At 50.6% G+C, this 21,186-nt stretch overlaps 2 protein-coding genes across 2 annotated transcripts in view; one reads left to right on the top strand and one right to left on the bottom strand.

Annotated features, from left to right (window-relative positions):
* The window catches only part of LOC136958801 (zinc finger E-box-binding homeobox 1-like), a 12,564-nt gene extending 12,513 nt beyond the window's left edge, over positions 1–51 (top strand). Inside the window, exon 7 of the mRNA XM_067252900.1 lies at positions 22–51. Within this exon, the coding sequence (XP_067109001.1) occupies positions 22–51 (30 nt within the window). The remainder of the gene's footprint in view (positions 1–21) is intronic.
* A 383-nt stretch (positions 52–434) lies between these two features.
* On the bottom strand, positions 435–19,661 carry LOC136958800 (rho GTPase-activating protein 12-like; the record flags this gene model as incomplete). The annotated part of the gene is made up of 3 exons (XM_067252898.1): positions 19,580–19,661; positions 18,290–19,046; positions 435–713 (listed from the first exon to the last, which is right to left on the bottom strand). Coding segments are annotated over exons 2-3 (963 nt in total), but the record flags the coding sequence as incomplete, so codon positions are not given.
* Positions 19,662–21,186: the final 1,525 nt, after the last annotated feature.

The raw sequence follows: 21,186 nt of genomic DNA, 5'->3' as shown, positions 1-21,186 counted from the left end.
TAGTGTGTGCGTGGTTACCAGTTTCAAAATGAATGCAGTGTTTCGGTATGACTGTGTGCATGTGCGTCTGTGTTGCTGCGTGCGTGTGTGTGGCTGCGTGTGTGTGTGTGGCTGCGTGTGTGTGTGTGGCTGCGTGTGTGTGTGTGGCTGCGTGTGTGTGGCTGCCTGTGTGTGTGGCTGCCTGTGTGTGTGCTGCGTGTGTGTGTGTGGCTGCGTGCGTGTGTGTGGCTGCGTGCGTGTGTGTGGCTGCGTGCGTGTGTGTGGCTGCGTGCGTGTGTGTGGCTGCGTGCGTGTGTGTGGCTGCGTGTGTGTGGCTGCGTGTGTGTGGCTGCGTGTGTGTGGCTGCGTGTGTGTGGCTGCGTGTGTGTGGCTGCGTGCGTGTGTGATGTGTGTGTGTGCGTGTGGCTGCGTGCGTGCGGCGGGTGTGTGTGTGCGCTGCGTACCTCGGCGTCTCCAGAGCTGTGGCGGGTGGCCCTGAGGCAGCTCCCCGTGCCGGCCTCCCTGGCCCTGGGGGGCTTCCAGGTGCGCTCCTGGGAGCTGCGGTTGTAGTAGAAGTGGCGCCCGGACACGTCCTTGTGCGTCTCCCAGTCCCCCAGCACGTGGAGCGGGGAGCTGGAGGGGGCCGGGGGCTGGCTCGACTGGGAGATCTTCAGCTCCTGCAGATTGGTGTAGACTGGGGAGTCCGGCCTGCCCTGACCTGACAGAGACACCGTCTGGGAGAGGGGGGGGGGGGGAGGGAGATGGAGGAGAGAAGGAGTGGGTAGACAGAGGGAGAGAAAGAAGGGTGGGTAGAGAGAGGGAGAGACACAGAGAGACAGAGACAGAGAGAGAGACAGAGAGAGAGAGAGACATAGAGAGAGAGAGAGACATAGAGAGAGAGAGAGACAGAGAGAGAGAGAAATAATAGGGCAGAGACAGAAAAGAGAGAGTGAAGGAGGGATGGGCAGAGAGAGAGCGAGCGAAAGAAACAGAGAAGAAGAGAAAAATAGGTTTATTGGTACAGAACACATCAACAGCACCATCATTACAGTACCAGTATTCAACAACCACCATCTCATCCACAGTACTGGTGTGAAGCAACATGGTAGACAAGCTGACAGGCATCCTTGTAACTCCAGCCACATCCTCCCAGATCGACTTCAAGAATGACGTATGGAAAGCAGAAGAAGAGAGAGGGAAAGGGAGGAAGTAGTCAGCAGGTCCCAAACAGGAAGTGAAACCCTGATATGTGGTTTGTACCTTGACCAGGGGCTGCCTTTATGAGGTTCTGAGACATCGTAAAGAGAACAGAGGAACTGTGGACACACGCCTGGAGAAGAAACACACACACACACACTCACAAACCACACACACACACACACACTCACAAATCACACACACACACACTCACAAACCACACAACACACAGACACATACACACACAACTGGAGGTTGTTTTCACTCCAACCCCTGGTTGTGCCTAACCTAATTGAGCTGATCAACCAGCTAATTCCCAGGACGTCGTGTCCTGGACCAGGACTGGAGACCAAACCCCACAGAGAAGGCATCTCTCCAGGAACAGGGAAGAGGCAGGTTCCTCTGTGGATCCCCGGCAACATCTAGGATAGGGATTCCCAACCCTGGTCCTGGGGAGATGCCCAGCGGGAGGTTTACACTCAAACATCAAACATCCTTCACTGGAAAGCTACCCTCAAAACAGAACCATCATTAGCCAAAACATGATCCTTTTAGCACCGACAAACATGCATCATTCATCACTTCTCACATCCTTTATTATTCTGATTGAGTCTTTTTCTCTCATCCTGTCCTCGGGAACAGAGGCAGGGAGGACAGCTGAACACACTCTGACCCCCCCCCCCCAGCTACTGAAGAGCCCTTCAGCTTCAAACACTGGTGGCTTCCTGTGTGGCTGTGCGAGGGGGCTGTTCCTCCCGTCTGGCTGATGGAGGCATCGCAGAGACAGCCGCGATCACAGGAAACAGCCGAGCCCAGGGCAGCTAGCCGAGGACAGAGCAACTAGTTGAGCCCAGAGCATCTAGCTGAGCCCAGGGCAGCAAGCAGAGCACAGAGCAACTAGCCTGGCCCAGAGCAGCTAGCTGCTCTGGAAGTCCCGCTAGTCACTCGACCGTTGACACTGTGATGGTATCTACTGTGACCAGTCTCTTGAATTCTGTGGAAGGACAGACAGAGATGGAGCGACAGAGACAAAGCAACAGAGACAGAGAGACAGAGAGACAGAGAGACAGAGAGGGAGAGAGAGAGAGAGAGAGAGAGAGAGAGAGAGAGAGAGAGAGAGAGAGAGAGAGAGAGAGGGAGGTGAGAGGGAGGTGAGAGGGAGGTGAGAGGGAGGTGAGAGGGAGGTGAGAGAGGGAGAGGGAAGGAGGGGGAGAGAGAGGGAGAGAGAGGGAGAGAGAGGGAGAGAGAGGGAGAGAGAGGGAGAGAGAGAGGGAGCACGAGAGGAGAGTTTCTGTCACGAAAACATCCCCCTGTTACAACCTGCTCTACCACATACCACAGAACACAGAACACATGGAACACTCAATACAGAACACGCAGAACACAGACCTCATAGTTATCTCACACAGACATACAGATTCACAGACACACATTCACACGCACACACACGCACAGGAAGGAGGAAGAATGGAGAAATACTGTCTGGTGTGTGACGAGCTCCACACTCCAGAGAGCAGGCAGGGCTGACCTGTGGTTCACATGCAGCGCTCCTTGACTGTTACGCAACACTCTCCTCCACTAACGGCATTATGGGAAAGAAGGGTTTATATGAAGGGAGAGACAGAGAGACAGAAGAAGAGAGAGAAAGACTAATAATTGAAAGCTTCAGAGGTTAAGGGATTATCTAAAAAGGCCAAAGTTCAGCTTGTTTTTTCAGAGCAAAAGGAATGCCTGGTGAGGGTGAAGACATGGTCCACAAGAGTCTGGACAGTCAGACAGGGAGATGGCTGGATTGTGTTCACACTGCACTGTGGCAGGCCTTCATATCGTCCACACTAAAGTCTCTTTTATAACACACACACACACACACACACACAGAGAGATCAATAAGCGGCAGCTGCAGCAGCTGTGCCCAGACACTGAATCGACTCTGTGTGTGTGTGTGTTGCCTCTATCCTGCATGGTGAAACCAAGCTACAGTTGAGCCACAAAGACCCCCACAGAACAACCTCTCCAGACAGTAACAGCCTTGGTAACTGTCCCCTCGGTAACAGACCCTCGGTAACAGACCCCTAAGTGACCGCAGGGTCAAACTGTAGTGATGTTGAAGTTTGAAAAGAGCCATGCAGTATGGCAGCAGTCATACCGCTGAAGGGCGTTAATCCAGGCTTAGAATCTAGGAGGGCTTGATTGGCTCTCCCTAACTACGCTAATTCTCCTGGACTGTGGTTGGCTGGTGGCCCAGAGCACAGGGGCTACTGAGGACAGCGACAGAGAGGACAGGATGATGATGTAAGAGAGTAAGAGAGAGAGGGAGAGAGTTCCGATAGATCTACATTAGATAGAACCACAGAGAGATGGATAGAGAGATTGGGAGAAAAGGATATAGTGAACAAGAGGTAAAAAAGACATATATATTCTGGACATGCCTTTAGAGAAAGGCCGAGTCATCGCAGTACACCGTAGGCTGATCTAAAAGCTCTCTTATCTTAATCCTCCAGCTTGGTGCCGTAAAGCCCAGAGATTGAGATGGAGAGATCTGAGAGAGACACTGAAACTGAGATCTCCTAGATGAAGAAGCTGCGGAGGGCTGTTGATCCGACACCCCGTCACATCCTCTGCCTGCTGGGCTTGGCTGCTCTAATCTCTCTGTTTATAACAGCCCAGCCACATTAAATAGAGTGCTCTGTATGAAAGCCTTCGCAGCGTAAGAAACACCCATGTTCTCCTCGGCTCTTGGTGTGGTTATGGACCTGCCTCTGTTCCTTGTTCTGCCTCTGGTCCTGTCCCTGACCCTACCTCCGACCCTGGCGATGAGAGGCAGTGATGTCCAGCAGTACATGTGTTAGTGTCCATGCTCATGTGTGTTTATGTGAGTGTGTGTGCCTGTCTGACGGTCAGACGACCATACACAAACACACACACACGGACTCCCCAGTGCATCTTGGGCCAGCGCCAGAGAAGACACACTCTCACACTCCTCCTTCCTGACCAGCCCACACCAGCTCTGAGACCACTGACCAGCCCCTGGCCTGGGTCACAGATCACCATTCAGCTCGCGAGCCAACACAGCCACAAGCCCAGCCGCGTCCTGGAGGGCCGGGGTGAGGGGACTCTGCCATCTGCCTGGCACTCCCAGTGTCATCAGATGAAAGCCGCCCGCTAAATGACGTTTATTACCCTCTGACTAACAGAGTGGTGAGGACAGGCTAACACAGAGCCCTTACAGACCTCACAACGATATGTCTCGACTCCCACACACACGGGTACAATGACCAATGTGCGGTTGTATGTGTGTGTGTGTGTACCCTTTCACATCGAGCGCAAATCCACATCCACCCCCCAACAAGCAAAGGTAGACACAGTCTAGCCAACACCATCCACATACTAACCCTACAGCCTTCTCACAGACAGACACAGGGAGAGATCAGATGAGCTGGAGAGACACACAGGGAGAGATCAGATGAGCTGGAGAGACACACAGGGAGAGATCAGATGAGCTGGAGAGACACACAGGGAGAGATCAGATGAGCTGGAGAGACACACAGGGAGAGATCAGATGAGCTGGAGAGACACACCAAAGCATCAAGCAGGGTCGGGGCTGTAGGCCAGAGTCTAGACAGCCGGGCATTAGTTAGTTAACTGGGCCATCATGAATCCACAGTCCAGACACAACAAAGAGCCCTCACACGGGTCATCACCCAGGTCAACGACGAGGGGAACACTGGGCGGGCAGAGTGAGGCACTGAGCCAGACGTGACACCATGCAGGCAATTTTCAGGACCCCAAATTGGGTGAAGAGCCTTAACGACATGTCTTTAGAAAGAAAGAAAAGAACTGAGGAATGAAGGAAGGAAGGAAGGAAAGAAGGAAAGAAAAAAACAAACTAGTTCAAACTGACTTCTTTGGGGATTTAAATCAGGCCTTGTCTGCTGGTTCATCAGCTCTCTCACGCAGGCTGGTGTGGGCTAGCCGGCCGCCTTTCCCTGGGTGCTGAGAGGCTCATTGATCATCCCTCACACAGGCCCTATTTTAGAGCAGAGGGCCGTCACTGCAGGGAGCTGCACACAGAGGAAACAGGCCAGGGACAGAGCGGCCTGTCTGGCCTGCTCCACTTCACACAGGAGGGCATCTGCTGCTGGCTATCTGCTGCTGGCTATCTGCTGCTGGCTATCTGCTGCTGGCTATCTGCTGCTGGCTATCTGCTGCTGGCTATCTGCTGCTGGCTATCTGCTGCTGGCTATCTGCTGCTGGCTATCTGCTGCTGGCTATCTGCTGCTGGGTATCTGCTGCTGGGTATCTGCTGCTGGCTATCTGCTGCTGGCTATCTGCTGCTGGCTATCTGCTGCTGGCTATCTGCTGCTGGCTATCTGCTGCTGGCTATCTGCTGCTGGCTATCTGCTGCTGGCTATCTGCTGCTGGCTATCTGCTGCTGGCTATCTGCTGCTGGCTATCTGCTGCTGGGCTATCTGCTGCTGGCTATCTGCTGCTGGCTATCTGCTGCTGGCTATCTGGCTATCTGCTGGTGTCTATCTGATGCTTCTTTATCATCTCTTTACATACAGTATGTCTTTCTCTACTGGACTGTGTCAGTCTCTATAGAGACCTGGTCTCTATAGCAGTCTCTTTCTATGTCTGTCTGTCTCTCGCTGACTGTCTCTCTGTGTGTGTCCTTTATTTGACTGTATATATACAGAGATATATCTCTGTCTGTCTCTGCCTCACCCTCCCCCTCACGCTCTGCCTCACGCTCTGCCTCACCCTCTGCCTCACCCTCTGCCTCACCCTCTGCCTCACCCTCTGCCTCACCCTCTGGCCTCACCCTCTGCCTCACCCTCTGGCCTCACTCTCTGTCTGTCTCCCTCTGTCTATGTCTCTCCTGCTCTCTCTCTCTCTGTCTCCCCTGCTCTCTTCTCTCCATGAGAGGGAGCCTTCATCCTAGGCTCCTCTTCTCCCAGGACCCAAAGGAGCGTCATGTCTCGACCTGTCCCTCTCTGATGAAGGAATGCAAGAAGGGAGGGAAGGAAGAGAAAAGAGAGACCTGATCCCTTTTCTGTCTCCTGTAGCTACACAGAAGACTTGTGTGCTTGTCCTGGTCTGCACAAGCCAGGGCAGAACTCCCTCAGCTCTTTACGAGAGTCAGGACTGGACTGGAGGAAGGGGAGGACGAGGAGAGGAGGAGAAGAGAGAGGTATGAGGTGAGGTGAGAGGCTGGAAGGCTCCGCTCTCAGCCAGAGGGCATGTCAAGGCCTTGCCCTCGTAAAACTGATATTCTGTACGAGGCACGCCTTCACACAGTGCTGACTTAAAAGAGCCATTAGACTCATTCGACCCATCTCCGAAAATAATAACTTCGGCGTAATCTTAAACTGGTTCTTCCCAGCTAATAAGTTAAGAGGATGACTCTCCAATAAGACAAACTGTTGTGAAATAACATTTCTAATGTGGTGCTGGAGAAGGAGTAACAATACAGTGGAGCTTTCACAAACACGCTCGTCTTTGTCCTTGTCCGCTGGTGGAAAAGCCAGAGTGTTTAGGCTGGCCGTCTATCTGTGGACAGGGATGAGAGGACTACTAATGTAAGTAAGACAAGAGATCGAAAAAGCAGAGGGAGGGAGATAGAGAGAATGAAAAAGAGAGAGAGAGAGAAAAAGAGAAAGAAAGAGAGAGAATGAGAGAATGAAAGAAAGAAAGAGAATGAAAGAAAGAAAGAGAGAGAGAGAGCGAGAGAGAGAGAACAAAATCTAATAAAGCAGGGGCTGTCAGTTGGCGTGGCTGGTTCTCTCCGTGATATCCTAGATGACTCCTGACATTCCTCCAGTGCCAGTGTCCTGTCTCAGGCAGGGACTGGCTGTACAGGACAGGAGCCCGGGGAGACTCTGGAACTACTCCAGCTACCGGTCCAACCCCACCAGGGCAATCGGAGAGGAGAGAGAGAGTTCCAGGACAGTTAAAAGAGCGCTGCCAAACTCCCCTGCGCCTCCCCTCCTCCAACCTGTTTTGACCTGCAGGGGAGGGGGAAGGGGTTTGCCAGGGTTTCAACACCGAGGTAGGGGTATATGTTTGGGCGTGCAGTGGAGTGCACAGCTACGCCTTTCAGTAAAGCCTTCAGGACAACGGAAATGCATGCAGATGCAACCAAGATTTCCGTTCCTCGAGAACGTTTACATGCATCCGTGTGGCCTGACAAGAAGACAGATTAACACCGGATAACTTTAAAAGTAATGTTGTTTGTATTTTAGCCTCTATCCTCAGAGGCAGGGAGCTCTCTCTAACACCAGCCTCTATCCTCAGAGGCAGGGAGCTCTCTCTAACACCAGCCTCTATCCTCAGAGGCAGGGAGAGGACAGAAGGCTGACCAGAGTTAACCTTAGGACAACTGGTATTGTGTTTCCCTAACTGGCTCTGGACACCTGGACTGACTGTACATGGACGAACACACACACACACACACACACACACAATCCAATCTCTCTTCCACTTTCACCATTCTGTCTTGGCACAGAGTACCAGCCCTTTAAAACTGTACCCGGAATTTGGCGAGGAAAGTAGTCTACTTATTTTAGGACCTTTTCTTTTTTTAAGCTCCCTCCCTCCCTTCCCTCCTTCCACTCTCTTCCTAATGACCTTCACTTGGAGAGGAGGAGATAAGCATGACTAGGCACAGAACTCTTATTACCAGACTGTCCTGCAAGCAACACTGCAATACGGAGGCAGACAGACTTGGGTTTGCATTCTCAGAAAACCTTCCCGTTAAGGCCAGCCTACACTAACTAACATGTAACTACACTGAAACACTTTACATTAAGGTAAATACTAACCATGCAGTTACATGGTAGTTAATGTAACTTTACTGTTGGTACGGTTACTGTTTACAGATGGTGATGTACTGTACATACTTCTCTAGAGAACAATTTTGGAGGAGAACTTCATTTTTTGGAAGAGAACTAACAAATCTCACCCTACCACCTTGACTAACACATTTTCTGCAGGAAACTCTGAACAACTTTACAAAACACCAGGGTGACGTGGAACTTTTAAACGTTTGTTCATTATCCATCTGTCACAGGAAAACGCTCTTCTATCCAGTCTCAGCATTCCAGTCATGTATGAGAGCTGAACCTGTATTTCCGGTCCCGAATGTACCTGATCATCAGCTCTTAAAAACAGATGTGTCCTGCATGGAAGCGCAGGGCTCTGAAACTTGTCACCTCAAACCTGTTAGTCAAATACGGCGAAGCTTCACGGAACGTTCGTCTGTGCTATCCGGTAAATTCTTCTAGAGACATGTTTCCCGTGCTGTGTCTGAGGCATGTAAACAAAGGATCTGAGCAGTCCTTAACTGCCCTGAGTGCCTTACCAACATCACATTTCACCCTCCCTTCACATTTACATTTAGTCATTTAGCAGACGCTCTTATCCAGAGCGACTTACAGTAAGTACAGGGACATTCCCCCCGAGGCAAGTAGGGTGAAGTGCCTTGCCCAAGGACACAACGCCAGTTGGCATGACCGGGAATCGAACTGGCAAACTTCGGATTACTAGCCCGACTCCCTCACCGCTCAGCCACCTGACTCCCTCCCTTCACATTACATTCAACATTTTATTCAGTTAACCAAACTGACAAAACAAATAGCTCGTAGTAGGTAGCAGGGCGGAAAATCGAGGACAAGGACTGCATAGTTCCAACAGTCACAGTTTTTCCACACAGTCACACACACACTTCGTAACAGTATTATGATCTGAAATCACGACATCTCTGACACATCACCCGAGGTCAGGGAGCCCTGCCCCCTGGCCTGACCAATCACAAGCCACGTCAACAGGAAGCTGCTTCGTGATGCCCTGGAGAGCAGCCCCCACGCAGACAGGCAGGGGAGCTGCAGGGCTGCAGTATCACTGGGCTCTCCTTGGACAGACAGGCAGGGGAGCTGCAGGGCTGCAGTATCACTGGGCTCTCCCTGGACAGACAGGCTGGGGAGCTGCAGGGCTGGAGTATCACTGGGCTCTCCCTAGACAGACAAGCTAGAGAGCTGCAGGGCTGCAGTATCACTGGGCTCTCCCTGGACAGACAGGCTGGGGAGCTGCAGGGCTGCAGTATCACTGGGCTCTCCCTGGACAGACAGGCTGGGGGAAGGGGGGGCTTAAAAGAGATTCAGCTTGATGTTGTCGATACCCCTTTGCTCAGACATAATAAACCAGGTTTGGAACCATAATCTCTGCTAGGAACAGTGTATGAAATCATCAAGCTAAGTATCTTGAAGGCAAGTCTGACACAACAAGGACACCGAGGAGACTGATTAAAGAGGAAGAAGGATGAGGAGAGAAGGTCTACAAGAATAATCTACTCATCTAATCTTGGATTGAATAGTCCAGGAACATAGGGGGTTAAGGAGCTCAAGTATAGATCCTGACCCTAAACCAATCAGAGCCAGCACACAGGCAGCCAGTTCCTGATTGGTGCTGTCTGTCTGGTCTGCCTGGTCGTCTTCCATCAGACACCCGGAAAGGGTTATCCCTCGACCTCTGACCTCTGGAGTTGTAACAGCGCTGAGAGGACTGACCCTGTAAGCCCCAGTGGTGATGGTGGAGAATATAATGGTAGCCAATCAGGGGCCAGGGCCACCCGAACACAGGCCCTTCTCAGGGGGGACCTAAAGCTACAGTACAGCCCTCCGCTCCAAAACCAAAACAAATCACCTTCCATCAGCGTAGAGGCTCAGTCTGAGAGCACACACACCACATACCCTTAAACACACATCTTACATTTACATTTAGTCATTTAGCAGACGCTCTTATCCAGAGCGACTTACAGTAAGTACAGGGACATTCCCCCGAGGCAAGTAGGGTGAAGTGCCTTGCCCAAGGACACAACGTCAGTTGGCATGACCGGGAATCGAACTGGCAACCTTCGGATTACTAGCCCGATTCCCTCACCGCTCAGCCACTCTTCCTCTTTGTAAGGGCTTTATTTCAGCTTGAGCAGACTGGCTTGCAGCACTTATGTAAGTACGTATGGAAAGATTACACAATTTTACGTGCACCCTTTCGAATGGGACATCATGTAAATGCCACCAAAAAAAATCTAAACGTATATCCTGAAAAAGTACAGGACATTTATTGTTTCTCTTCATTTATTTTTGATTTTTTCCATTATTATTATTATTATTACTTTTTTACGATTGCCCTTTTTTACTCTTCCTCTTGTGAGTGCTGTAAACAAATCCTAAAACCAAAAAGCAATGTAACAGAATATTCTAGCCACTTCAGAGTACACACACACACACACACACACACAGACACACAGCACCGCAAGCCATTCTCTCAAGCCAGCTGTCCAAACAAATGTTACGTAGCCCTGGCTTATGTAATTTAGCATGGCAAGCGCTTAGCACATCCTCTTAGCAACAAGCCAGTGGGCATGCGATCCTCATCTCTCTCAAGATCAAACACGACCCCGAACACTGTCCACACTTCAGTAATAGACCCCTGTACGAGGTGAACCTGAACAGTCACACCTTCAGTAACCATGCACCCCTGTACGAGGTGAACCTGAACAGTCACACCTTCAGTAACCATGCACCCCTGTACGAGGTGAACCTGAACAGTCACACCTTCAGTAACCATGCACCCCTGTACGAGGTGAACCTGAACAGTCACACCTTCAGTAACCATGCACCCCTGTATGAGGTGAACCTGAACAGTCACACCTTCAGTAACCATGCACCCCTGTATGAGGTGAACCTGAACAGTCACACCTTCAGTAACCATGCACCCCTGTATGAGGTGAACCTGAACAGTCACACCTTCAGTAACCATGCACCCCTGTATGAGGTTAACCTGAACAGTCATACCTTTAGTAACCATGCACCCCTGTACAAGGTGAACCTGAACAGTCACACCTTGAGTAACCATGCACCCCTGTATGAGGTTAACCTGAACAGTCACACCTTTAGTAACCATGCACCCCTGTACAAGGTGAACCTGAACAGTCACACCTTTAGTAACCATGCACCCCTGTATGAGGTGAACCTGAACAGTCACACCTTCAGTAACCATGCACCCCTGTATGAGGTGAACCTGAACACAGTCACACCTGTATGGGGTGTGACTGTGTTTGACCTCTTGTGACACAGGGGTCACAAGAGGTCAAAAACACTGCTGTGCCTACTGTGACATCAAATCAAACTGGTTTAACACCAACAGCAACATCAGCTGTGTGCGTTTCTGTGTGTGTGTGTGTGTGTGTGTGTGTGCGTGCCTTGTAACATGCCACAGACCTAAAGTATATAACGTGAGTGTACTCTCTCAAACGTAGTTTGAAGCCTGCTGTGGGTCCATTAGAGATGATGACCCTACATATGGAGGGGTGAGCCCATGCCAGCTGGCATATGTGGATCTAAGATCAGAGGAACGAGGCACCGCAGGATGTGCAGCGTGTGCAGCTCAGCTGGCTGCAGAGACAGTGATGTTACTGAAGTTAGCAGTGTGCTGTGAGATGCATTTCCTTGTAACAAAAGGACAGAGTGGACATTATTTACACGTTCTCGATGAAAGAAAATGCTGATGCCCCTCCTGTGCTGGAGTTGGGAAATGTGGCACTGTCTAAGGTTTTGAGAGAGCTGTTCGAGTGTGTGTTCATGATGTCCGGTGTTGAGAGAGGTGTTGTGCTGGTGTGTGTGCGCGTGCACGCAGAGAAATCCTTGTGTGTGTGTGTGAGAGAAATCTGTCTTACCGTTTCGCTCTCGTCTGGGTACATAGTGTCCCTGTAGCTGTGCTGAGTTGAGAGTCGTATCCAGTGATGAAGACAGCGATGCCGACACACACACACACTCCGACAAACTCTATCCTCACTGACTCAGACTGTTACTGAGCAACACCAGGCACTGCAGCGCTAGGGACCTCCGGCCAGGCACGCACACCACACACACACAATACACAGACAAACACACTTACATAAGCAGAGAGAGAGAGAGAGAGAGAGAGAGAGAGAGAGAGAGAGAGAGAGAGAGAGAGAGAGAGAGAGAGAGAGAGAGAGAGAGAGAGAAACAGAGAGAGAGAGAGAGAGAGAGAGAAACAGAGAGAGAGAGAGAGAGAGAGAGAGAAACAGAGAGAGAGAGAGAGAGAGAGAGAGAGAGAAACAGAGAGAGAAACAGAGAGAGAGAGAGGTGAGAGAGAGGTGAGAGAGAGAGAGAGGTGAGAGAGAGAGAGAGGTGAGAGAGAGAGAGAGGTGAGAGAGAGAGAGAGGTGAGAGAGAGAGAGAGGTGAGAGAGAGAGAGAGGTGAGAGAGAGAGAGAGAGAGAGAGAGAGAGAGAGAGAGAGAGAGAGAGAGAGAGAGAGGAGGGAGAGAGAGAGAGAGAGAGAGAGAGAGAGAGAAACAGAGAGAGAGAGAGAGAGAGAGAGAGAGAGAGAGAGGGAGGGAGAGAGAGAGAGAGATAGCTTGCAGTGTCACTCTATCCTCCTAGGCACAACAGACACTCTTCTGGAACTGTCCTAAAATCTGCCAATATCACTCTGCTCATCACAGCCCATCCCATCACACAGTGCCCCACATACAACACTCACCCTCTGCCCCCGCCAACACACACACAACACTCACCCTCTGCCCCCGCCAACACACACACACACACACACACTTTGCCCCACATACAACATTAACCCCCCCCCCAAACACACACACGTATCTAATTCAAGCTCCCAAGGGGATTAAGAAAAGCTTCACATAAGAGTGGGCATTGTGCCCCCCCCCGCCACCCCCACCCCTCAGAGAATCAAGCCTCCAATCAAAGAAGATGTGTGGTGGTGGGGTGGGGGGGTTACCAGGGAAACACGCAGGGAGGAGGGGTCCAAACCTGATGGAGTAGAGTGCACCATCGAAAACATTTATTATCTATCATGTTCTCTATCAACATACAGTATGCTATGCTTTAAGTATCCCTTACCGTGTCAACAATGAAGCCCAGATTGAAGCCCAGTCTGGTTCTGAACCAAGGCTGGAAGTCCATGTAGACTGATATCATGTCATCTTGGTAGGATGGTGCTTCGGTTTAAGCATAATGTTAAGAATCAATAATAATGGGTTGAGAATAACGTGGTCCGAAATCCAGAGTTGGATTTCTTTGCAACGCGACATCAGTCTGAAGAGTCACATGATGAGTTTGTGCGACTTTTACATCACTAGATTTGTTCAATTCTGCTCTGGCTGGAATCACTCGGTGATTACGAACATGACAGACAGCTGCGATGGGGGTGGTCAGAGGAGGAACAGTGAGGGGTCAGGAAAAGGTGACATCATGAAGGTGTTAGTGAGGTGTTAACACCTTCTCTCTCCTTTTCCTCATCCTCGTTACATTTACATTTAGTCATTTATCAGACGCTCTTATCCAGAGCGACTTACAGTAAGTACAGGGACATTCTCCCCGAGGCAAGTAGGGTGAAGTGCCTTGCCCAAGGACACAACGTCATTTGGCACGGCCGGGAATCGAACTGGCAACCTTCAGATTACTAGCCCGACTCCCTCACCGCTCAGCCACCTGACTCCCTCTTTACACATGCGACTCAGTCCTGCATTGTGAGCACTTCACACTGGAATCTGATACTGACCACACATGAAGATGAATGCGAATGGACAAACAAATCGGATCGTATCTGTAAATCTGAACGGAACACTCAGGCTTGCAGTGTGAACAAAAAACGTTCAGTTTTCATTTTGACTAGTAACACAAACTGCCTCAGGCAGGCAGATAAGACTGGTGTACTTATCAAAACAGAGGGAGACAGAGAGAGAGAGACAGAGAGAGAGAGACAGAGAAAGAAAGAGAGACACAGAGAGTGACAGAGAGAGAGAGAAAGAAAGAGAGCCACAGAAAGTGACAGAGACAGGAGTGAAAGAAGTTGGCGTACCAACCTTTGAATCATTACACAAGAGAGCCGAAAGAGGAGTGGGTGGGCTTGGTGCCAGCCAGCCAGTAAACCAGGCAGTTAACCAGTCAACCAGGCAGTTAACCAATGGCCTGACTCCATACCTCACACACCAATACTACACTTCTCCCATGCAATCAGCCCCCTTGCAGTCAGTTATCACACTCCACACATGTGTGTGTGTGTGTGTGTGTGTGTGTGTGTGTGTGTGTGTGTGTGTGTGTGTGTGTGTGTGTAAGTTTGTGTGTTATTGTGAAACTAGGTGTGGCCCAGTTAGAAAATCCAGGATTGTGTGCACGGGGTGTGTACAGTAAGTGCAATAAAAATGTTTTTACACGATTAAGGTAGCCAATAGCAGAGAACCAGGAAGTGTTTCCTCCAGCTGCCCTATAGGGAGCAGTTTAATTGGTGGATTACTGCAACCAGCAGGGAGAGAGGGATGAGAAAAGGGATGAGAAAAGGGAGAGCAAAAAAAGTTAGAAGAAGGGTAGACGGGGTGAGGGGAGAGAGACAGAGACAAAGAGAGAGAGAGAGACAGTGTGTGAGAGAGAGGCTGAGGTAGATTCCTGCTGACTCACCGTGTTCAAACATCATGTCGCTAACTAAGGGTTGAGCAAGTTTAAGAGGATAGACAGCAGCGCGGTGGGCAGCGAGGAGGGGGCTAATACTAACTAATGATAATCTATGCCTGGGACAATCAATGTGCTGAGCATGCAGACACAGCAACGCCTCCAAATTGATTGGATTCAGCACCACAGCGCAGAAAAAAAAAAAACCCTGTTCCGACTCGATTTTAAATGCCAAAAGGCACTTTCTGGTGAGAAACGCGAGCTGGATTCGATAACTCACACGTAGCTTACAGACCAGGGCTATTAACAGCAGAGACCCATTAAGGACAGAGATCATCTGACATTACGTTGTCCTGTTGACATGTAGCTTGACTTTCGGTCTACTTCACTGCACCCCCTTCCTCCATGTCCCTCAGAAGGGCCACGGCAGAACAAGAGAGCTGTTATGAAGATAACTATCAGCAAAGAGACCTCATCGATAACATGCAGCCGAGCAGCAAATTACAAACGCAGCGAGGCCTTGAGGTTGTCTTCCGATGGAGTGGCCGAGGGAGAGGGCTGGCTGTATGGATTGAGCGTCCGATATAACGTGGCCCTGGGTGACAACCAACACAAGCGATATTGGAGTCTCAGCTAATAACCTTGTCATGTCACAGGCTGCTCCTGTTGTCATGGGGTGGGGGGGGGGGGTGGGGGGGGAATAAACAAAGATGGAGAACACCCTCAGTCAGTCAGTAAGGAAAGAGCTGAGGGCAAGGTGATATAGAGGAAAAATACCCAAATCACTCTCACTCTGCCTCTTTTCATTCCTCTATCTAGACAGTAGAGAAGAGAAGTGTAGAGTACAGCAGAGTACAGTAGAGTACAGCAGAGTACAGTAGAGTACAGTAGAGTACAGCAGAGTACAGTAGAGTACAGTAGAGTACAGTAGAGTACAGGAGCTGGAGAAAGAGGAAGCGTCCTGAAACCTGATCCTGCCCCTCACCTGTCGCATACTAAACAAACAGTGAAAGTGTAGTGAAACTGGGGCTGGTTTCACTCAGGCTAGGCCAACATGGCTGCACCCTGCTGGTTCCTTATGAGCTTCCAGAGAGCTGCAGAGAGGTGGCTGTGTTTGGTAGTGAGGGACAGCACACATGCTATCCCATTTTATATCTAGCAGATCGTTTCATCCAAAGCGACCTACGGGGGGGATCTGAACCTACGACCTCTTGATCTACAGTCAAATGCTCCACCACTGAGCTATACCCAACCCTTACCGACCCACTCTCCTTCATCTCCATGATCCTGTCATCTCTCATCGCTGCCCACAGCCTATCAGCAGAGCTTTGCTGAGGTCAGAACTGCCTACCAACAGAACAGGTTGGACAACTATGACCTTTCCCTTGGGCACTTACATTTACATTTAGTCATTTAGCAGACGCTCTTATCCAGAGCGACTTACAGTAAGTACAGGGACATTCCCCCCCGAGGCAAGTAGGGTGAAGTGCCTTGCCCAAGGACACAACGTCAGTTGGCATGACCGGGAATCGAACTGGCAACCTTCGGATTACTAGTCCGATTCCCTCACCACTCAGCCACCTGACTCCCATAGGCAGCCAGGCACTCTATTAGTCTTAGGAAGGAACTCCACTTTGGTTTCAAGAGCAACTCTTCAAGTTCCCATTATGTTTTGATTCCCTTTCCAGTTGATAAGCTGTCCTCTTGTTGACTAGTTGGACACCTTGTCGAGAGCCAGCGAAGAAAGCTTCAGTGGAGACACTCCCTCAAAGGCCTTCTCCATACGAAGAGCTTACAGCGCAACTTCACATTCAGATGAGAACAACAGGAGCTGAGATTCAGCTGAGAACAACAAGAGCTGAGATTCAGCTGAGAACAACAGGAGCTGAGATTCAGCTGAGAACAGGAGCTGAGATTCAGCTGAGAACAGGAGCTGACATTGAGAGTTCAGCGGTTTAAAGAGGCTTGTTCTCGTAGGCATCACCTTTGTGATACTCCCACTCTTCTTCGCTCACACAAAAACACTCTGTTGCTCACGCGCACACGCCCACACACACACACGCACGCACACTTGGGAAAAGAGCCTGTGTGACCTAGTTTCTATTCAATCACAGGGCCTTTTGTACCCAGCAGCTGCAGACATGGGTGATAGTCAGCTGGGCCAGGCAGGAACAAAGACTTTACCAGCTAGCAAGACCTCTATCTGCAGCCCTACCAGCTAGCTAGCAAGACCTTCATCTGCAGCCCTACCAGCTAGCTAGCAAGACCTCCATCTGCAGCCCTACCAGCTAGCTAGCAAGACCTTCATCTGCAGCCCTACCAGCTAGCTAGCAAGACCTTCATCTGCAGCCCTACCAGCTAGCTAGCAAGACCTTCATCTGCAGCCCTACCAGCTAGCTAGCAAGACCTTCATCTGCAGCCCTACCAGCTAGCTAGCAAGACCTTCATCTGCAGCCCTACCAGCTAGCTAGCAAGACCTCCATCTGCAGCCCTACCAGCTAGCTAGCAAGACCTTCATCTGCAGCCCTACCAGCTAGCTAGCAAGACCTTCATCTGCAGCCCTACCAGCTAGCTAGCAAGACCTTCATCTGCAGCCCTACCAGCTAGCTAGCAAGACCTTCATCTGCAGCCCTACCAGCTAGCTAGCAAGACCTTCATCTGCAGCCCTACCAGCTAGCTAGCAAGACCTTCATCTGCAGCCCTACCAGCTAGCTAGCAAGACCTTCATCTGCAGCCCTACCAGCTAGCTAGCAAGACCTTCATCTGCAGCCCTACCAGCTAGCTAGCAAGACCTTCATCTGCAGCCCTACCAGCTAGCTAGCAAGACCTCCATCTGCAGCCCTACCAGCTAGCTAGCAAGACCTTCATCTGCAGCCCTACCAGCTAGCTAGCAAGACCTCCATCTGCAGCCCTACCAGCTAGCTAGCAAGACCTCCATCTGCAGCCCTACCAGCTAGCTAGCAAGACCTTCATCTGCAGCCCAGAGGCTGCCCTCCTTCCCTGGCCACACAGCTTCCTCACCCCCCAGGCTGACTCAGGGAGGTGGAAGTGAACTACTGCACAGTTACACTAGGCCAGAGAAGCTAGTACTGAGAGAGTGGAAACTAGGTGGGACTTGTTCAGAGGAAGATAACAAGCAGAAATGAATAGAAACACAATTTCAAACAGTTTTGTACCACAGCGTTGGTACAAACACATTACATTACATTTAGTCATTTATCAGACGCTCTTATCCAGAGCGACTTACAGTAAGTACAGGGACATTCCCCCGAGGCAAGTAGGGTGAAGTGCCTTGCCCAAGGACACAACGTCAGTTGGCATGACCGGGAATCGAACTGGCAACCTTCGGATTACTATCCCGATTCCCTCACCGCTCAGCCACCTGACTCCCTGGCTGGGAGTCACATTGAAACACACACACACACACACACACACACACACACACACACACACACACACACACACACACACACACACACACACACACACACACACACACACACACACACACACACACACACACACACACACACACACACACACACACACACACACACACACACACACACACACACACACACACACACACACACACACACACACACACACACACACACACCTACCTGCAGGTGTTCGGTGGAGCTGCTGCTCAGCTCTTCTCCAGACTCGGAGTCGTTGGTGCGTCTCTCTGAGCCCTCGCCGGCTGAGTCACAGTGCTGGGTGCTGTCCACGTCCAGCGGCGCCCTCTGGAGGTCCGGAGAGCGGGCGCGGATGCGGGGCAGCGTGCTCCGCTTGGCTGGGTGGGGCGGGGTGTACCCGGCGTGGCTCCCCGGGAGGGGCGGGGCCTCCGGAAGGGCGTGGTCGTTGTCGCTGCCTGGGCTGTGGTTGGCGTTGCGGTGCACGGTGGGCGGCGTGGGGTGCCCGGAGGAGGTGGAGGGCGACGGGGAGGAGGGGGAGTGCGAGCGGAGCCCGAGGACAGACGACTCGCTTCCTCCGCTCCGGTTGAGGTTCTCGTTGGAGCGGCGTACTTCCTGCGTTCCCCGGGACGCCGTCGCCGGCCCGGGGAGCAGCAGATGCTTGGGAGGGGGCATGAGGGCTTTGCGGACCTCCCTGACATACTGGGCGGGGACGTAGAAAGGCTTGGCCCCCTCGTCCCTCCTCACCTGCCACCAGTCCTCGTTGCTCTTCTTCACCAGCAGGAAGTGCTCCCCCTGGTGGATGGTGATGAGGCGCTCCTTGGCCTTGTACTCGTAGTCATACTCCACCTCGATGTACACCTGGCCCGGGGCGATGGGCAGGTCCGCCATGACGGCCCGATGCACTGGATCTCACCGCCGCTGGCTGGATGAGGAGCTCAGAGGCATGGCTCGCCGACTGCCACTGGAGAGACAGGGACAGGAAGAGGAATATGATGACCGAGGGGTGGAGGTTCATTCTATATGGGTGGGACATGCCCCTCCCACTTTTTGAAAACGGCCAATCCGTCCCCCTCCATTTTTTATCACGAAAATTACATGAAACATCCACATTCTCATTAATGGGGAAAAAATAGAAATGTATAAATCAGCCGTTTTTTTTTCCTCAACACCCCCCCCCCCCCCCCCCCCTCAGGCAGTTTCAGCCAACTGTACTGAACTCTCTGCGGGTCCAGATGGACTCCTCACAGCCCTGGAGAGGCCTTTAGAAAGCACAGGCGCTTGGACAACAAGCAGGTAAACCCAAAACAAACAGTAGAGATCCGTGAACAATATCTGTGACAGTAGGACCTATAGGCCTGCTCAATCCAATTGAGGCAGAACAAACTGAGACTACAGGGCCAGTAATCCCACTATTTAACAGACATGTAGGTCTAGGAAGGCAGCGGAGAAGAAAATAAGATTAGAGAGGGAGGGAGGTCCAGTAATATGACTCACGTGTTTCCCTTACTCCCTCGCATTCAGGGACTCTCTCACTTTGAATCTCTGTCGCTCTCTGCCACTCACTTGGGCCTCTCTCTCACAAAGAGCACCATTGGATCAATGCGGCTGTTTTGTAGTAGTCAAATCACACATACCACTGATGTCTCACACACACACACACACACACACACACCTCTAATCAAGACAGAAGTTCAGGAACATCTTGCACAATCTCAGCTTTGAGGCGGTGTTGTTTAAACAAACTATCCTTCACTTAGAGTTAAAAGAATGTGCAAATCATACACAGCAATAAAAATAAATAAAAAACAGTTCATTCCAAATAATTTGACTTTGTTTTACTTCATTTGAATAGTGTTATCAAAATCACATCCAGTTTGACTTAGATAGCCTACATTTGGATTTTAGAACGTTACTGTGGGCAGGGCGAAAAAATAAACCTTCATTTAACTTTCCTAGATTTGCATAATCCAAACAAGCCCAGGTGCACAGCCTGTGTGTCGTTTTATGTTGAGGAATATCTGATTCACTGTACCAGCCTGAGGCTCTTCCTCCACTGAAGACATTCAGTCACGACTACGTGAGCTCAGCCTGTTTGCATACTACTACTGAATCCTAAGGTCACATTAGCGAAGTAGGAATTAACTTCATACCAGAAGTCCCCTTAGAGGGGGAAAAGAAAAAGACAAACTAAACTGAGTTTTGCTCACACGACCGACACATCGCCAAACTCAGAAACAGATATTTTTTTAGGAGTAGTGAGTGACTGGGACTTTTTTGAATGGTTCCTACAAAAACAATTCCACCACAGCGAGAGGGTAGCCCAGGTCTTACTCCTTCTGCCCTTCACTGAATCAACGCCCAAACACTGAGAGAGAGAGAGAGAGAGAGAGAGAGAGAGAGAGAGAGAGAGAGAGAGAGAGAGAGAGAGAGAGAGAGAGAGAGAGTGAAGGAGAGAGAGAGTGAAGGAGAGAGAAGGTCAGACAGGGTACAATGGAACTACATGTCTTTAGGAAGAACAGAAATTCCAAAAAAAAGTAGTCAATAACAAACTCCTTCCCTCCTCCCCTCTACCTTATCTCCTCCATCCCTACCCCCCCTCCCCTTCCATCAACATCCTTCCACCCTCTTACTTTTCCTCCCACAAATCAAGTCCTGAAAACACAAGAGCAGACTATGAATACAGTGTTAGCGTATGATTTGTACGAACCTTGGTAAGATCACAGACCTGTCCACAACACTCACACCTGGGCTGACCAAAGCCTGAGTGCGTCTGCCAGCCAAGCATCTTTCCAAATCAGGAGGAGTCAGATGGCTGAGCGGTGAGGGAATCGGGCTAGTAATCTGAAGGTTGCCAGTTCGATTCCCGGTCATGCAAACTGACGTTGTGTCCTTGGGCAAGGCACTTCACTCTACTTGCCTCGGGGGAATCTTATCCAGAGCGACTGTAAGTCGCTCTGGATAAGAGCGTCTGCTAAATGACTAAATGTAAATCAATTTAAAAGGCCTGACAGAAAGATATTCTATTTCTATCAAGGTCTAATCCTCACTGTGAAGACAATAGCCAAGTGCAGTCTTATCAAACAACCTGTGCTTTCACAGAG

Source organism: Osmerus mordax, chromosome 16, assembly GCF_038355195.1.
Source record: "Osmerus mordax isolate fOsmMor3 chromosome 16, fOsmMor3.pri, whole genome shotgun sequence".
Classification (NCBI taxonomy): Eukaryota; Metazoa; Chordata; class Actinopteri; order Osmeriformes; family Osmeridae; genus Osmerus; species Osmerus mordax.
The sequence above is the reverse complement of the archived record's forward strand: the minus strand, read 5'-3'. Positions and strand labels throughout refer to the sequence as shown.